Genomic DNA, 20,274 nt, shown 5'->3' with positions numbered 1-20,274 from the left:
CGGTTTCTGTAAGGAGAGATTGTCATTAAAACTCCCTGCCTCTGGTCCTGCCCCTCGCTCTCGCTTCCCCCTTGAAAGTGAGGGTGATTATACTCAGGAGAAACTGGGCATGTGGACCTCAATCCCTTCCTCTTTCTTTCCCCTCAGGAGTCAGAAGACCAGAGATATGTCCTGTTCTAGTCTGCTCCTCCGACATGCTGTCACACTTAGAAGAGTGAGTGTCCCACGTGGGGACCTGCAGCTGTCTAGTGCTGGCCGTGACTGGGGGCAAAGGCAATAAATCCGTTTATTCCAGGAGAATCAGTATTAGAAAATTTACTGTTGCCACATCCCAAAGCCATGCTCTCCATGATCAAGCGTCATCAGTAGTAAATATCATAAAATATTTCAGCATTTAAAAGTAGTTAAAAACAGATACTTTGATATTTTATATTCACCGGCTAACTCTGTGGTTTCTCTCAGTTGGTTCAGAGGGAAATCTGCAGAGGTAACTATAGGGCCCCTCAGACTCTTAGACACCATTATCTGTAATCAGATCCATTCATAACATGAAAGTGTTTTCACTAAGTTTATATTTCACTAAGTTTATATTTCTGGAACTCTTCGAACTACGAACTCTTTTTTATTCCCTTTTCTTTAAGTTTTAGTCAGATTTTCTACATCCTTAGTTACTACATCCAAGTTACCATTCCTGCTTGTTTCTTAAACCCTTTGTTGTGATTTCTGCCTTCACTTTTCCCATGAAACTACTTTTCTAAAATGGTGTCCTTTCCAAGGTGAAGTCTTCCGAATCTTCTTTTTAGCATCTGTCCCTCTTAGCTACTTAAAATTTGTACTTCCCTTGGCTGCTGGACCCTGTCCTGTCTTCTGGGTGAGAGCTCCTGTATCTTTTTCACCCCTGCTTGGTGGCACCTTCCCTCCCCCAACTTCCTCTCCTCCTGACCCCACCACACGCAGGGCCAGCCCCTGGTGCTTGCCTTTTCCCGCAGCTCTTTCCCTCGGCTCGCTCACCATCCTGGCTTCCATCGCGATTCCACATGTACAGCTACCACATATCTGCGCTCTCACTAGGAGCTGCATTTGAGCATCGGCCTAAGGCCAGAACTGTATGTAGCACATTTCCAACTAGCTTATTTTTCTTTGAAAATCAGCATTTTTTGCCAGTCACTCCATTATTGTCAACAGTATGCTGCCTTTCTGATATCTTCAGTTTGCCTTTTTATTTTTGCGTTTTTAAAAAATTTATTGATTTTAGAGGGAGATAGAGGCAGAGACAGAGACAGAGACAGAGACAGAGACAGAGACAGAGACATCAACCTGTTGTTTCACTTATTCATACACTCATTGGTTGCTTCTTGTATGTACCCTGATCGGCGACTGAACCCAAAACCTTGGCATGTGGGGATGATGCTCTGATGCTCTAATCAACTGAGCTACCCAGCCAGGGCTCTCAATTTGCCATTTTTAATAATTTTCTGTCCATCACCCTTAAGACACAACCAAAGAAGGTGAAACATTTTTTAAAATATTATTTTCTTATTTTATCTTTTCTCCCTGTTTTGGTAGCTGTGGCCATGGTCTAGGTCCTATCTCAATATTAATTTTCTGTTTGATATATTACCTATAGATTCCTAAGTTAATTGTACTGCATTGTGAAACCTAACTTGATACAGATACTCTAATTTAGAAGGGAAGTAACCATGGAATCGGAACAGCGGTGAAAAGACAAGTGCCCTACACGCTCATATCCGATGAATGGAAGGCTTCACAAATCTGTATGTCATCTTCATTCGGGGGTCATGTCAATCTTCTCTGCACTGTTCCAATTATAGTATTTGTGCTGCTGAGGCAAGCAGCGCCTGATTTCTTTATATAACACCATTAACTGCTCTCTGTCCTGAGGGACTGACTTGATAGGCTTTGTGGGGAAGAAACCATTTAAAAATCACTGGCATTTCATCCCTAGGGCTTCATTTCAGGCCTTGTTACTATTATGTGTCTATACAGCAACTCCAAATTTCTCCAGCCCCACAATCTCCCAGTCAGGATTATAACTTGCCAGCCACCTAGATTTGTTGGAATCCAGAGTAGCATGCTTGCTAAGACACAAAACTCAGGGAGGAAAAGAGGAACCAGCCTTATGCTACTAAGTAACAAATGCATTTATAAATCAAAATACTAGGTAAATTATATTTCTATTATTTTTAAACTTATTGCCACTTCCAGAGCAGCATACCTTCAGCAGGCAATTAAGAAATCTCTAAGGCTGACAGAGGTGGGTGGGTGAGGGATGAGGGGAGTACACAGCATGCAGATGGCAGCAGCCACTCTATCTAGTTCAGCTCAGGTTTTTAACCCTCAGTGCACATTTTCCGGTGCTACCTCTTTCCTCTCACCAGCAGGGAGATCACTATGAACACCATGAGAGGTCAAGAAGGACGTACCATGGTGCGTCTTAGAGACAGACTTAGGTTCAAATTTCAGCTCTGCCCCTTGATAAATTGTGAGACTTAAAGCCAGTTATTTAATCTCTATGGACTTCAGTTTACTCATCTGTAAAACAGAAATAATAACGTCGTTGTTAATATGAATAAATGAGATAAATGAGTAAGTGAAATAATAAAGCATGGAGCACGTGGCTTCACACAGAATAAGGGGATTATTAAAAAACAATTAGTATTATGACTTAAAAGGTACTTTTGGCATGTTACTTTTACACATTTAAAAGAATAAAAATGAAAAAATTTAAAAATTTAAAAATTGTATTTCAACAAGTGAAATTTTATATTGCTTGTATCTGAGGTCAAATCATGCCATTATACCCAAGTGTTTACATAGTCGACTTATATTCTTTTTGAACTAAGGTGGAACATAAATAAATTAGCAAAGAATTTGTTATAAGGTACGCTAACTTCACACTAAGAAAGAATTAAAATGTGAAAATAGGGAAATGGCAACTACATGTAAGTAGTAAGTAGGGCGTCTTTGAATATTTTCCAGTTAGAGAAAACCACATGCATATTCTTAATTGGTTTGTGGCTAATTCTTTTACCGCACATATTGAGACCACAAGTCAAAATGAAAATGTTTTCTCGAAATGACATTAACCATATACTGGGTAATTTAATTCTGCTTTTAAAGCCTACTCTTATATTAGCATCTAGACCACAAAGCACTATTTTAGATGAAGGTTCCAATAATAATGACTGGCTATACTTTGGGACTATTTTTAGATAAAATTGTATATTATAAAGTTTTTAAATTTCTTATTTCTATTTCTCTTTTATGTGCTAATTAATAGCTAATTAATACATGAGATTATTTGTTGAAGGGAGTCAGCATGATTTATATTTTCCTGAAGTCTTCTGTGTGCCTAGCATAGTTGTAGTTAACAGATTTTCATTAAACACTGTCAATTTATGGTGATAATGGAGAATAGTGTCTTTTGTTCACTCAACCACTCATTGAACAATATTTATTTAATACCCACTTATGTACAAGCACTACTTTAGACAAAACTCCAGGGAGGAAAAGAGGAACCAGCCTTATGCTACCAAGTAATAAATGCATTTATACATCAAAATACTACATAAACAAACAACAGTGAACAAAACAGATAAATTCCCAAACTTTGTGTGGCATTCATTCTGGTAGGAACAAATAAATATATAGTCTGTCCGTTAGTGATGCATGTTCAGAAGAAAAATAAAGCAAAAAGGGGTTAGGAAGTGCTAGAGGTAAGGGTGAGGGATTTCTTGTTTTAGGGAGATGAGGAAGGCGTATCTGAGAAGGTGACATTAGAGTAGTAAACAATCAAGTCTCATGGCCTCTGGAGGAAGAACATTCTAGGCAATCTGCAAAGGACCTTGCTTGTTCCATTCAAAGAACAGTAAACAGTAAGGAGGTCAAGGAGGCTTGGTGGAGTGAGGGAGATGGAAAGGGATTCGAGAAAAGATCAGAGAGTTAGGGAGGAGGGGGAGATTTAGAAGGCATTGTAAGGTCACAGGGGGCATTACAAACCCTGGTTTTGATCTGAGTGAAATGAGAGATTTTGAGCTAAAGAGTGACAAGCTCTGACGTGCATGTGAAAAGGCTTACGCTGGCCATTGTGAATAACTAATGGGTTAGGAAGTTCTCGTACTAACTTGGATGAGAGGTGATGTGGCTTAGACCAGGATTGCTATGTATCTAGTGAAAGAGGTCAGATTTTAAAGGTAGATCCAATACATTTTGCTGATCATTTGTACAGAAGAATCCAGGTAGAGGCCAATGATTTTGACCTGAATAATATGAAGGACAGAGTTGCCAGTTACTGAAAAGGTGAATGCAAGTCTGGGGGAGAAGAAACTGGGTGTTTGATTTTGAAAATATTAGTTTTTAGTTACATTTGGATGTCTAAGAGGAAACGTTGAATAAGACGTTACACATGTTAGCTGCAGTTCAGAAGACATGTCTGGATTGGAAAGATATAAATTAGAGAGTTTTATACCATAAATTTGGATGATATCTTTTAGGTAAGGAGTTTTAGGTAGAGATAATAAGAGACCCTAGGATAGTGCTGTGAGGGTCTATTAATTAACTGGAAATAAAAAGGAATCAGCCAAAGAGACTGAGAAAAAACATCCAGAAGGTAGGAGAACCAAATGGGGGCGGTGTCTTGACAGCCAGAAGGAAGTGAAAAGCTAAATTAAATGTTCCTGATAGTAAATGATCTTGATAAAGAAAATGAGGGCTAAGAATAAGCCTTTGGATTTGGCAAATGGGGAAGTCATCAGTGGCACTGTTTCAGGGGAGGGCAAAAACTTCACTAAACTAAAGACAGGATGAGAAGAAAGGAAGCAGAGACCAAGTACAGACAACTTTTTTGAGGAGTTTTGCCATACAGAGGGGAAGAGAAATGGGGTAGGAGAGCAGAGGGATCAAGCAAGGGTTGTATTTTTCAAGAGGGCAGATGCTAAAGCATGTTTTAAAGCTAAAGGGAATAATCCAGTGACAATGGAAAAGGTGATAATGCAGAAGAGATAGAGGAATATTGTTGGAGCAGCGTCCTCCAGTAGGTAGGAGCGGTAAGATCTGGGACACAAGCGGAGACTTGGCCTCAGGGTGATGGTAGTTCCACAGTAGCAGAAAAGGAGATCGAGTATGTGTGTACAGATGTCAATGCACCAGTGGATAAGGGAGGTTGTGGTATTGCTCATTGCTTCTGTTTTCTCAAAGAAATGGGAAGCAGGTCATCAGCAGACCATGAAAGATGTTGGAGACCCAGAGATGAGAGAAAAACGTAATGAAACAATCCTTTGTCTTAGTGGGGGAATGACTTAGCCAGTGAAATACAGTGGGATTACTGGGTGGCTCTCTGGGCCCAGTTGAGGTTAGTGGTCATGAACAGAAAGTGGTATCACTAAGTCTGTGTTTGTCCCCAGCCACAATTAACTTTCTGAGCACAGGTACAAAACCAGTGAGGAAAAGGATTTTAAAATGTGAATGGCTCATCAAGTCCTAAAAGAATTACTGAAACGTAATATCAGAGCCATAAAAATATTTGGAATCATATCTAAGAACTCTTTCTGGTTGTTAGGAATGTGAATATGAAAAAGATGTGGCAAAAACAAGCAGATCTTATGAAATGGCAGAATAAACAATTGATTTTAGGGGGTCTGAAATTATATATTATCTAAAAATAATTGCCCTATTGGTCTTTCATGGCACCTGAAAATTCCACCATTGCTGTTATTCTAAAAAATTTATGAGCTTTTCATGCACAGAGAAAGTGTCTATCTTTTTTAATCTCTAGAATTTAAGATGATGTCATGAAGACACAAAATGCTAAATAAATATTTGCTAAGCTAATTTGAATGGAATGGAATGAAGGGCTACCATCATTCATTAATTTTCATTCAAGTATTTATTGAGTAGAAGGCACTGTGCCAGATATTACAAAAGCTTCCAAGATAAATAACATATATTACATGAACCTGTTGAGGGTATTGGGACAGCAGCAGGTAGATGCTTATTAGCAAAAGCTCATTAAGATTTTTTTGGTCACCATCCATTGATACATAGCAAAATATAGAAGGGTACAGGAGGGTATGTGAATGGTCATGCAGCTCTGCTGATGGGGTCACTACAAAGGTACTGGGAACAAAGAGTTCTTGAAGTAATATAGACACAATTCCTCTACTTTATAACTTCAACCCAACACCATCAGAAGACCCTGATAGTCCCCATCCTTCAATGGAGGAAATGCCACCTTTCTTCCACTGGTAAAACGAGTGGGTAGAGGTAAGATGCTGGTCAGTAAATGTGATTTTACTGGAAAATGGAACCACATGAGTTGGAAGTGAAACCTTGCAAATGCTGATCTCTACCTACTGGCCAAACTGGAAAATACACTGAGAACCCAGGATCAAGAAGAGCCTTCTTAAATCTGATACTTACTACTTCAACCACAAAATTCATTGTAAGTCAGCTTTTTCCTGGGAGGTAAGACCTTTTTGCTAGTTAGAAAAATTGACTTTCTCTTTTCTAATTTTTTTCAACTCATGCATGTGTTTTAATTATAAGATAAATAGATATTTACCGGTGCTTACGGAAGCTCATTCTTTGAATTTTTGAGAGGAGAACATTCATGTTTATGCTAATCTTTCAAGTCCTCTTTAAAATATGATAAAATCCCATTAGTCTGGACTCCATTAGTTCAGAATTTTGGTTAGGTTTATTTGATTTGGGCTATAATTTACTGTTGGATTTCAGGAAAGACAGTGAAAAGTTTTTTTTTAATATATATGACCTTTTGTTATTATTCTTTAACTAGGCTATGAAGGGAAAATGCACTGACTATGTGCCAGGCATTCTAGGCTCAAGTAATACAGCAGGGAACAAAACAAACAAAAATTATTACCCAAATTGAGTTTACATCCTAGTTTGAATGAATGAGTGAATTTACTCCTGACATATGTACAACAGCTAGAAAATTAGTCTCATTTATTAAAACATATATGAACATCTCTTTTTAGTAATTTGTCCATAATTACTGTTACTTGAAAATAATATAAATACAATTATTGTTTATAATATCCTATAAATTACCTTTACATTAAACTTCTTTCCCAAATCAGTCAGGTTTTTATATAAGAATAAATTAAATAAACCCAGAGTCAACCTTGAGTGTCACCATAATACTTTAGTTTCACCTTTTTGTTGTTAATATCTTAATCATCTCCTATTTGCAAACCATTTTCAATAATTTGCTTTCTTATAAGTTTTATAATAACCCAGTATGGTATTACTTATCCTCATTTCACAACAGGCTGAGGCTCAGCAAAGCTAAATAACTTTTCCAAGATAGCACAGCTAACAACTACAGTGGGCGATGTTACATGACAGTACTAAGCTCCATCTGCAGCGCACTTGGACGAGAAGCCTGGAGGTACAGCGTCTGAGGATTAAGGCCAACGCACAAGATTGCAGAGGAGAAAGGTAGAAAGAGCCTGGGTCCTTGGCTGTCATTGAATTATCTAGCCAGCTCAGTACATCTACTGCCTGATATGAACAGAAGTCCCATCTGTTCAAATCACCTGCACTTGGGTTTTCTGATCTTTGCATCATAAAAGACACCTGACTGATAAGTCTCAGGACTGGAAATCAAACGTAAAACTCTAAAGCCCTTGCTCTTTCTGTTGGAACAATCTCATAACTCACTAGAGGTATTCTCTTTATAAATAGACTGTGTGTCCCTCTTTTTGTGTGAAAAAACAAAACAAAACAAAAAGTCACATATAAATAATTTAAACATATATAATTTAGAATGGATTAATGAATTTTAAAAGAAATCTATAATAAATAATCTTACAAACTATTTGGAGAATATTTTTATGACATTAAATAGGAAATTAAGTGGTGGTTGGCAAGTTTTTGCTAACAAATATATTTTCTCAAATTGTGCTATGTTTGTTCCAAATATACAATGCAATTTTATTGTCAGGAACCCAAGAAGGCAGGTTAGTGGGACCTGAAAGGACTAACCCACATCCACTAAGACGGCAGTAACAACAAGATACTAACAAGTATTGGCAAGAATGTGGAGAAATTGGAACCCTCATTCACTCTTGGTGGGAATGTTAAATGGTGCAGTTGCTTTAGAAAACAGTGTGGCAGTTCCTCAAAAGGTTAAACAGAGTTATCTTATGACCCAGCAGTTCTACTTCTAAATATATGCCCAAGAGAAATAAAGACATGTCTACACAAAATATTGTGTACAAATATGAATAGAAGCATTATTCATGCGTAATAGTCAAAAAGTGAAAACAACCCAAATTCCATCCACTAATGAGTGGGTAAAGTGTAATATATCCATATAATAGAACGTTATTCAGCCAGAATAGGCAAATTCACAGAGAATGCCTACAACTGGGAAAACTGAGGAGAAATGGTGACTGCTAATGGATATAGGGTTTCTTTTTGGCAGGATGGAAATGTTCTAAAATTGATTGTGGTAATAGTTGCAAAACTGTGAATATGCTAAAACCATTGAATGGTACGCTTTATATACGGTGAATTGTATCATATATTGAATCATACTCAACAAAGCTGTTATATTTTTTAAAATTAACCAACCAACCATGATCCAAGAAATAGTAAAACCCGTCTAGGCTCTAGGCTCTCTGTCAGTCTGGCACTTCCCAGTTTTCCTGTGAACTTGGACTGTGGGATTGCTCCCACACTGCCCTCATTTTCACATTCCTAAAGTGGACTTAGCAATGAAACTCTAAGTTTTTTTTGTCCTCGTGGCCTTTTTCCATCTCATGGAGACTATTTTACCCCACAGGCCAGGGGTAGAAGTTAACTCTCAGGCCCTTGTTAGAATCCTCGCTCCCTATGTCTTGGAAAAGTGACTTTGGAGAGACAGTATGAACTCACCAAGCCACCTGTAAAACAATAATAATAGTTACCTCACAAGGCTGAGTTGAGGATCGAAGACATAATGCACATGAAGTGCACATGGAGCACGATGCTTAGCATATTGTGTATTATGCATCAGTGCACCCTGATTCTGATCTCAGTGTTTCCATCTTCCCTTTAATACCTGCTCATGCCTCTGTTTCACCCCTGCTCAGAAAGAAAAGTGTGACCTTCTTGCCCATGTCACACAGCTAGTAATTCCAGGCTTAGCAATGTATTCATAAAAATGTCTAGTTTTTACCCAGAATTTCTTGAATGAAAAGGTGTTACTTTTTATGTTTCATTTAATCACAATTATTCTGAGTATCTAACAGGTGGAGAAGATGAGCATGCTTGGAAGGTTGTTCTCTTCCACGATGATGAGACCTGGATGGCATCTATTAAACAGGCCCTGTGATCTGGTTCTCGACCCCATTTCAGCAGAAAATAAGTAAATTAGAAATAAGGCAGTGAGGCCAGCCTAAGTTCAAATCCCACCTCTCCCTCTCTGTGGCTGTGTGGGCCTGGACACGTTGCCTAATCTTGCTAAGCTTTAGCAGCCTTGCTTACGAAACTCAGAAAAAAGGATCTTATGTACCTCATAGGGTTGTATAGGGGATTAAATGAGGTAGCACATATAAAGCTTTTGGCTCAGTGCGTGGCGAACAGTAAAGATCTAATAATTTTTTTAAATAAGTAGTTTGTGAAATTTCTGAGAGAACAAAACGTGTACTTCAAATACACAACTGAAGGCATTATTTTTAAAAATATAAAGAAACATGGATAGGGTGGCCAACTTATCCCAGTTTGGCTACATTTTCCAAATTAATGGTCTATTTCCATCTTTAACACTAGCAGAGGAATCCAAAACAGATGGACATGCATAGAAAGATTTGAACCATGTACACTGAGGAATGGAAAGGGATTTTTTCATATCAACTTTTTCCCATTTTTTAGTTTCTGAAGAGTAGAAACTAAACATGCATTTTCCCCCAATTTAATTTAGTATGAAGTAATATAACTTTTATGATTAACCACTTATCTTTAAGCATAAAACTTAAGGGATTTGGGCTGCCTGGTGGTCTTGGCTCCAGTAGTCTGCATACTGTTCGAACAAAACACAAGCGCATTTCTACAAAGCCCTCCTAAACTCCAAGTAGAAAATGATTTCTTTCACTCAATTATTACTTTCAGTTTTAAAACTGAAAGTCCTGTGTCCTGAGAACCTCCTTAGACTCAGGCAAACCAGGAAAGTTGTTCAGCCTATTTGACACTAAATTTAAGTTTGGGGGAATCAGTATTAATAATAATAGCTTTCATGAATTTAGTGCTAAGTATGGACCTGGCACTGTGACACACCCTTTAAAAGCCAAATTCCATGTAAATAATTAGAACAAACCCATGCAATAGGTTCTATTTTAGGCCCATTTCAAAGATAAAGAGAAGTCAATTTGGAGAAAATAAGTAAATTCCCTAAACCTTAGGAGGAGGAAAGTTCTAGGATTTTTAAGCAAAGGTCCTTCTAAAACTCTCATGCTGTATAACAATTAGGCCACTGCCCCCCAGTTCTCTACCAATGAATTAAAAGGTTATAAAGATTATCAAAAACCTCGCCAACCAAAGTGAAAATATTAACAGCCCAAAAGGGTTGTGGTAGCTTCACTGATTGTAGATAGGGAGCGGGTTAGCATGTCCATTTAATGCTTGAGGGCTGATTTCTTGGATCCTGGGGGAGTTGTAAAGCACTGGCTGAACTGCAGTGGCAACTGCTTATGTTAAAATGTTGAGGAAGGAACCTACCTCTTCACGTGCACCACATACTTTGTGTCTATGTAGGTGGGCTTCCCAGTATTCCAGGTACAAGTCATGTTGCCTGAATATTCATAAATGACACAGGTTACCTTGTCAGGGACATCTGGTGGATCTGCAACAAAATGTATCACTTAGGAGTCACCCTAGAGACATAGAGTTCTTTATAAAGTCATTAGTTGATAAACTTCCCATTTTATTTGGGAAAACAGATCAATCCCCACTTAGCACTTCTCTCATTCATTCCCTACCACCTCACCTTGCAACCCACTCTGCCATCAAATATTGCTTCCTTCCTTTATATATTTCGCTATATTCTCTACTTTAGGGATACCAATATGATCAAGTTCCTCCCATCCCCCCCCAAAAAATCGACCCCCCTAAATTTTCTCCTTTCAACTACCACTGTATCTTTCTCCTTTTCTTAACAACTAAACTTGTGTTTTTTTTTAAGAATTCATTATACTGGTCTTTTTCTTCCCATATACTCTTAAACCCCTAACAACCAATATTTGGTCCACAACTCCAACAAAACCACTGTTGCTAATGTTGTTAATGACTTTTTATTTCTTTTCCTTTTTTTAATCCTCACCTGAGGATATTTTTTTAATTGATTTTTTTTTTTTTTTTTTTTAGAGAGAGTAGAGGAGAAATAGGAGGGGGAGAGAGAGAGAGGTGTGAGATAGACATATTGATTGATTGACTCGCATAAGCCTGCAACCAAGGTACGTGCCCTTGATTGGAAATTGAATCCAAGACCCTTCTGTCCTAGGGCTGACACTCTAACTACTAAGAGGGCATTAATGACTTCCTAATCAATAAATCCCATGATCTCTTTGCAGTCATTATTGATCTTGACCTCTGCAGCATTTAGTATTTTGGTCAAACCCTTCTTGAAACCCCTGTGCCTTTTGGCTCCTGTGAAAGAGTTCTCCAAAGTGTTTTTCTACTACTCTGGCAGACTTCTCCTCTGGCACTTATTCCACTGTAAAAGTTTAGTGTTTATACCTACAATGGAGTATTATTCAGTCTTAAAAGGAAAGGGAATTCTGACATATGCTACTACACAGATGAACCTTGGAGACATTACACTAAGTAAAATAAGTCAGTCACAAAAGGAGAAATACCGTATGATTTCACTTATAGGAGGTATCTAGAGTAGTCAAAGTCATAGAGATAGAAAGTAGAATGATAGAATGGTGGTTGTCAGGGGCTGGGGTAAGGAAGCATGGAAAGTTGATGTTTAATGGATATGGAGTTTCAGCTTTGCAAGATGAAAAGAGTCCTGGAGATGGATGATGGTGATGGTTGCACAATATACTCAATGCCACAGAACCATGCACTTAAGAATGGTGAAAATGGTACCTTTTTTGCTCTGTCTATTTTACCACCATAAAAAACAAGATTTTTAAACATGTTTGTAATCACAGAATTCTATTTCGAAGTTCTTTCTCCCTTCCCCCACCCCTTCTCAGTGCTTTCTCTGATTATAGAGGTTATTGCTAGATTTTGGTTGCTAGCGTTTTTCCCTTTTCAGAACTGACATCTCCCTCACTCCCAGCCTCATCCCCTTTCTACCCCAAGGGTTGTCCATCACTAGGCTCTACAGAGAAGTGTACCCTTGACCTAGGCTGATTGAGTATTTCTCTTGGGAATGAACGCATGACTCAAGATGAACCAATCAGAATTCTTCAAGGGACTTTTTAAGGAGCCATTGTAAAAGAGGCACTTTCTTCCTCCCTGAGATTGCTGCCTCTGAGTAACATGGAGCTGTGAGTTGCTGGTGGCCATCTCGCTGTCATAGTGAAACTATCTATTTAAGAATGAAGTCAACACAAGGGGAAAACAAAACCCAGAGATGGGAAAAGACCAGAGAGTTCTGATGACATTGTTTGAGGCCTTGGGGGCTCTGGAGCTGATGAAACAGCAACAACTATGGAACAGCACCTGGAATTTTCAGTTACATCACCCAATAATAAATTACAAAGAAATATGGAAATATTGAGTGCTGAATATATACTTTTCAGGTGTGGCTCTCTCAGCTCATCCCTACATGTGCAATTCTGTCTGGGAAACTAAACTAGTCAGAGAATGACCAGACAAATGGCAGAATGGGGGCTCATAAAGAATAAAAGTAAAGACATTTATGCACCTGAAGTCAGACCCAAAGATTTATCTTAAATCTAAATATACTCCTTTCACTTCACTTGCAAATTATGTACCAAGAATATTATTTGTAAAATCAGAAATAAATATATGAAAAAAATTATCCTTGTTGCAAATTGAAATGATAGTATTTAGACCAATCAAAATGTAGAGGATTTTGAAAAATGGTAATCCTCGGTGTTGGAACAGACTCAGGAAAATCCTCTAACACACTTGTGGAAATTGTTACAGCCTTTATGGAGAACACTACATATCACCGTCTTTACAAGTTGGAGTAATATTTTGCAACCCAGCAATTTTACATCTATGATTTTATCTTTAATTAAATGTTCATAGATACACAAAATATTTGGCTAAAAAATGTACCTCTTAAAGTATTGTTTATAATAATGAAAAATTAGAAACAAACTTAATACCCCCAAATAAGGTTAAGTAAACTATAAAACACTCCTAAAATATATCCCAAAACAATGTAGAATACAATTTTAGTATATATGAATTAATTTAGTAAGTAATGACCATATGATAAAATGAAAAAAGCAGATAGTGAAACAGTGTAGTATAGTGGTCTCATTTGAGAGACAGAAAGAGAAGGTTGAGGGAGAGAGAGAGACAGAGAGAAAGAGGAAGAAAGGGAGAGAGAGAGAGACTGAAAATTGAAACTAGAAAGACATAGCCTAAATTATTAAAGGCAGATTCTATTAATGGTGAGATTATAGGATTTATAGAGATAAAGAGTATTTCTTTTTGCTGGTCTAATTTTTTTAACTTTACTAATGGACTGTAACTTAATTTTACAATTTAAAAATTATTTTCAAACAGCAAGAAAACACTAAAGTACTTTATAACATTTTTGTGAGTTGTAGTATTGAGTTACAATGGGGAGAAACAGGACACCAAGTAGGGTAAAGAAATCTTTAAATTTTATTTGTGCCTTAAAGGAGGTGACTGTAGAAACAGACATTTATGTCATTTTGGATGTTATTGAGTAGTGGTCCCTCGATGATTACAGTGATTTATGGTGAAGTTATTTTTGTCCTCTGGTTCAGAAAGAGAGTATCATTGATTCAGTCATCATGAAAGAAAACTGGCAATCTTTTGGGACATGCTATTTATTCCACATCATTCTATAAGAAGTTAATGCTCAGGGTTATAAATGTCTGGTGATTAATTAACTCTGCAAAAGGTCAAATAGATTATATATACACATGCAAATAAACATAATATTTATAATATTAATGTGAAGCTATGTAAAGATGGGAATGTGAGTATGGTTATGAGAGTAAGACCAAATTGTTGTTAGATCTTACTGCCAGGTTAGTCAATGTTCAAGAATAAAAACCTGCTCTACAGCCAAATACTAGAGAATCCCCTGAAATATACAAAGATGGGGCTTACGTTTTTGCTCTTGCCTACCAATGCTATTCCTCCCCTATTATTGGGGCACTCATTAATCACAGGCCCGTTTTCTAATTAATTCAGTCTAGCCAAGGATCATTTTCTACTGAGAGCTTCTTGAAGGCAGAGTCTGTGATTCCCTCTTCTTTGAATTTCTAGCATTTAACACATTTTTGGTGCATAGCAATCTCTCAGTAAAGTGTATTTCATTAATTGATTGGCTTGATTAATGAAATGATAATAAGACTTAAAATGAAGAGAGATCCAGTGCTTCTCACAAAGATCACTCTTTAATTCCTTCTCCAAGGAGAGCACAGGTCAGCCTAATTGTGCCAGTAATGATACTTAATAGCAATATTAAAGATGAATATTCAGGACTTTTATTGGATAACAAGTCTGCTTTCATCAAGATAAATAGAGAGCGAAGATGGTTAAAATTTAAGTTATTTTAAGTTATTAAAATTTAAGTTACTAAAATCAAAGATATTTAAACTTTTAAATAAATGATTAAGTGTCAATGTGACTGTTCCATGTATGGTTTATATTAATTTGGTATTTTTAAATGCATAAAGACATTTTACAGTATTTGATTCCATAATTGGTGTTATTCTGATAGAACAAACTTCCTGTAATAAGCGTGCATTTAATTTCAGATAAGAATCTAAGAAGTGTTTAAAATCATGGCTAAAAATGAAAATCGTGGTAATAATAGTTTGTATTTCACAAATTACATATTAAAGTAAAGACCGACCGGCCAGGTGTGGCTCAGCGGTTGAGCATCAACCTAGGATCCAGGTGATCGGGGTTCGATTCCAGGTCAGGGCACATGCCCAGGTTGGGGCTCGATCCCCAGTCAGGGGCATGCAGGAGGCAGCCGATCAATGACTCTCTCATCATTAATGTTTCTATCTCTCTTTCTCCCTCTCTTTTCTTCTCTCTGAAATCAATAAAGATATATTTAAAAATAAATAAATAAATAAAGTACAGACCATTTAAAATATATATGGATAACTTTTCAGGGAAAGCAATGACTCATTGATCTTCTCTCTGTCTTTTATGACTTGTCTGCAGTCTAAAAATATACACATAATCATGATATTTAAAGCAGTAACGATAAATTGACATGGTAAAGCTCACAGGACAAATATCCTGTGATCAAAGTGATCCAGTGAAAGCAATGTGATTTCTAGAGTACCACAAAAACCCTCAAATATCTTGTTTTGATCTACTTAAATAGGAAGTGTTGTTTGCTAAGGATGCAGAAACCCAAGAACCCAGGGGTTCTTGAGTCCAGGGGTTTGAGTAAATTTTTTCCTGGCAGTTACAATTTCACACACATAGCCAGAGATCTATGTGAGAAGTTATAACTCACAAAGTAAATAAGTGGAAAGAGTGATGTTCTTTCTAGGCAGCCATTTGCAGAGGACAAGTGCTTCCTTACGTTGTCCTAGAAGGGGAGCAAAGGCCATTCCCTCACCTTAAATGTCACCCAACGGTCTTTGGGGGGCTCAGAGACCCTCAGCCAGCACTGGGAGAACTACTGGTAGTAATCTATTGCCCAAACTGCAGCACAGGAAGGGAGGCCAGGTTTCTTTTACCTCTTCCTTCCTCTGGCTTAAATGAAAGACTAACCTTTCCTCATCGCTGTGAAAGCTGCTTATTTGCCCTGTGAAGAAATTGCATATTATCTCAACACCCCCAACCCCACCACAAAGGATAAATATAGGTAGGATGTCCCAAAAAATGTGTACACACTTTAACAGCTGATTCTATTTCATTTTGAAAATGAAATATATTTTAATAAACACTTCCTTTATAGTTATTCAAAGTGTGTATACATTTTTGGGGGACACTCTATCATAAAGTATTTAAACATTAAGGCTTATCTGTGTTTCCTGAGGATGTGGACAAGGTAAGGAGTCCTCACACATCAGATAAGATGTCTGCCTGTGGTTTCCATTCCCACAATTTAGGACAAATTTAGCATGTTATTATCAGTTTAAGGCATATGTTAGCCAACCTTATACTTTGACCCCAAAACTTACTACTTCCTTTTCTTCCTCAGTTTATCTCTACCACTTCCCATATTTCTTCTCTTTTTTGAAAATCTTGCAAGATCAGGTAACCAAGGTAAGTAAGACAATGCCTTATTTCAGAACAAGGAAGCCTCCTGCTTTTCAGCTATCCATCCTGGGGGCCGGGGTGTCTGGCTCTTACTAGGTAAAGTCTGGAGGTGAGGAAGTCAGAACTCAGATTTGATTCTCATGTGTGCAGGCAGAGAACATGGCAAAGACCCCAAGCCCTTTATCTTCACTGAAAATGGGCCCAGGTGCCATGAGGAATAAGTATCTGGGTTACAACAGTGCTGAATTTACTGATCTATCTTTCATAATAGCAGAACCAAGAATTAAATACCAATAATTATGTAAATTAGCCCACATCGCTCTAATATTTTAAACCTCTTCAGAATACTCAAACACAAATTGAAATTAGCAAATATTTTAAGGATTAACTTGATAAATTTTTTCTTAAAAATTAAAGTAATAAGCATAATGATTTACAATTGGAGCAGTGGGGTTAGAGGAAGGAAATTGTACCAGAATGTTCAATGTTTTATCCAAAGGATGTATTTTTAAGGGTTTAGGCACAATGTCGTGGTACTTTAAAGTGTATAAAATGCTTTAAAATAAATGATTAAAATTAAGTGCTTACCACAGTCAGTATAACTTGCCTCATTTTATAGATATAGAATTGAGGCCCAGATTAGTTAAGCAACTTGCCCAAGGTCACACAGTTGGTAAGGAGCATAGCAAGAACACAAACCTAGTTTTGCAATTGTTTTTTTTTCTCCCTAAATCTTAACCTCAAAATTTCACAGTGAGATTTGCTTCAAGGTTGATGATATTAGTCTAGAAAAATAAAAACAAGCAAAAAACAGATGAAAATAACATTTAAAACCAGAGTTGCTGCCTCTCATGTATGCTGTGTCTCACCAGGCAAGTGGCTTTTTTTGAAGGCATTGGTAACATAAAATTTGTAGAGTTTACATTAAAAATTCATATTGCTGTCTTCTTTTGAAGAGTCAAAAAATCTAGGAATATTGAGCCCTCACAAATGCTGGAGCTGGTCAGTGGTTTTCCCCGTAGACCATATACTGTATGTGCTTTCCTCTCTGCACAGATCCCACCTGCTTTTGTAACTCATATTTTTCACCAATCTGGCTGCTGGAGACATTTAAGGTTGCAACTTCTGTATTAAACTAATATAAGAAGTGCACTATATCAATTTGCCTCTATTTTTAGATAAGTTGGTGATTACCGGTTAATTGCTAGACCAGCTTTCATTTGAACTTCTTTTGTTTGTTTGTTTATCCTCAATAGAGGATATTTTTTCCATTGATTTTTAGAGAGAGTGGAAGGGAAAGGGGGGAGATAAGAGAGAAAGAGAAACATTGGTGTGAGAGAGACACATCAATCAATTGGTTGCCGGAGATGGAACCTGTAACCCAGGTGCCTGTTCTTGCCGGGGAATCAAACCTGAGACCCTTTGGTGCAAAGGCCGACGCTCTAACCACTGAACCATACCAGCAACTGCTCCAACCACTGAACCATACCAGCAACTGCTCCTTTGGACTTTGAATGCACCCCCAACACTTACATCCAGAAGAAATGTCTTTTCCACATATCAGTGTCTCTTTAGAATATCCAGGACATTCAGCAGTGCAGTGCATAGAGGCACGTGGTTCCAGAAAGCTGTTATATTGAAGCTGAGCTGTTGTTGTATTAATCCTTGTGATTTTAAATCTTTCTTTGATGAAATTTTTATAAAAATAAAATTTCCTTGGTTGGCAGTTCTTAATTGCTGCTTGGCAATATATAGAGATATTCATACCCATCTTAAAAATTGTGGCTGGTTCTACCCAGATGTGGCCAGAGCAGTTTATACTTGTAATTCCTGGAAATAAGTAGATTAAAATAATAAATTCCATGTAAAATTTTAAAACAGGAGATTCAAAAAAATAGGCTATTATATTTAAAATTTATTCTTTTCTATTAATTAAATGATTTCCATGAGGAAAATGTCTTGGGACTAAGTGTATCTTTTAATTGATTAGTTTATTATCATCTATTTTTACTATGCTTCCATTAAGCTACAGCTGCATGACACAAGACGAATGTCAGTCTTTAAGCTTCTCTGTCTAAAGAACAATTGTAATTAGCTGTCTTATTTTAAAGCAGAGAACCAAGGCATTATGAGGCTACACCATTTTTAAAAGGTAAGATTAGATATAACACTAGGCACTGCAGAATCCAAGCCCCATTCTCTAGCTAATCAATCAATCAATCAATCAATCTTTCATTATTTTGTAGACAAGGGCTACTTTTACCAGAAACTTCTGAGTTGAATGAACAAAACCGTACTCTTACTTATAGCGAAAATCTATTGTTTGGTGACCACTTAAAATTCATCCTTGATTTAATAATATGGGAAATGTTCAGAATTTTATTTTAGTTAAAAAAAAAGTTGCAAAACAGCATATTTAGTATACGTCCAATGTTAGAAATAAATAGATGGATTAATGAAAGAGAAATACACTGACAATAAATTAGTAAGATTAGTAAGTTAATAATTTTCCAGTATATAGAAAAAAATCAGTTATCAACAGGAGTCAGCATGGATTTCATACAAACAAGTCAATATCCTGCAGGAAGGAGTCTAGTTCTGACGATGAGGCTACCTCTATATCTCCAATATAAATGTGTCCCAACCTGCAGAACAGTTTTGTACTTGTCACTACTCTGAGTAACTTGCACCATCTGCAAAGTTTTCTTCAAGGTCTAGAACCCTTCCTTGGTGTTGCTTGTCACCCAGTAAATGAACTCTAGCTGCCTACCCACGATACCATTACCTCCAATAGAAACTCCTAAATGCAAATGGCTGTCCTGCCTGAACTTCTGATGATCCCCTTCCTGGATTCCTCATAACTGCTTCTGCCTGTCATTATGCCAGATGTTTGTGTAAATCATTGGATGGGAATAACAGCAGCACATAAAACTGCAGCGAGAAGTTGTTGTGAGGGATAAAAGGCTTAGCACAGTGCCTGACACAGAGTCACCGTCAATAAGTGGTCTGTGGAACTGAATCAAACTCAAAATCTCTGATGCGTTTTCATATAACAGTTATAGAACATGTCAACTCAAAGTAATAAACTCCTTCATGGAAATGTTTATATGCGAGGTAAAGGTGTGTTCATTACAGCTATATACTTGAGAGAGTGACCCTGCATTAGGTGGAGGGTTGGACTTTTCTATTTCATTCCACATAATTTTTTGTGTCCATATAATTTTTCCCAGTATAATAACTTGATTCTTCAGAGATTCTAGCATAATACCTCTAAAATATTAGACACTCAATATCTTATTTGAATAAAAGATAACAATGGGTATTCAAAATACTATACCTCCATGGCACCAGCTGAGGAGTGTGTAAAGCGCTATCACCACGTCCCATTGAACCATGGCCTGATTCATGCCTGAAAGCAGGAAAAGCTCTTTGTTCCCCTCTAGAAGAAATACCAAAAATGTTTAAATTGTAATATTTTAATAAAATAATAAATGGCATTACATTTTTTCCTAACGGTAATTATTGTCTTTGATCAGAACCTTTGATTAGAAAGGAAGAAAGGAGGAAGGAAACAGCAAAAAGTCACTAAGGAGGTTGAGGAGGAAAGCCAAGTAATGGCATTCTCTGCCCTTCAAAAATCACTGTGAATTACCTCAGTAGGACCTTTTGACCATTGATATAATTCCTCTTAATCTAGTCTCTCTCATCAGAAATCTCTTTCTACTCTAACTCCTGATGATGAATTTTCCTCCTGACCAGATTAGGCACCTATCAAGCTCCAGGAATATCAGTATTTGATGAGTAAAACTTTGGAGAAACCAAAAATTTCAGAATCTC

The 20,274-nt window shown here is 37.2% G+C and overlaps 1 protein-coding gene across 1 annotated transcript in view; it reads right to left on the bottom strand.

The window, feature by feature from the left end:
* The window catches only part of IL23R (interleukin 23 receptor), a gene marked incomplete at both ends in the record, with an annotated part of 52,955 nt that extends 33,111 nt beyond the window's left edge, over nt 1-19,844 (bottom strand). Inside the window, 3 exons of the mRNA XM_081144872.1 lie at nt 10,741-10,864; nt 17,971-18,267; nt 19,775-19,844. Of these exons, the coding sequence (XP_081000998.1) occupies nt 10,741-10,864; nt 17,971-18,267; nt 19,775-19,844 (491 nt within the window). The remainder of the gene's footprint in view (nt 1-10,740; nt 10,865-17,970; nt 18,268-19,774) is intronic.
* Nucleotides 19,845-20,274: the final 430 nt, after the last annotated feature.

This window comes from Miniopterus schreibersii, assembly GCF_964146895.1.
Source record: "Miniopterus schreibersii genome assembly, chromosome: 8".
Lineage (NCBI taxonomy): Eukaryota > Metazoa > Chordata > Mammalia > Chiroptera > Miniopteridae > Miniopterus > Miniopterus schreibersii.
Note: the sequence above shows the minus strand (reverse complement) of the source record. Positions and strands in the feature narration are given on the sequence as shown.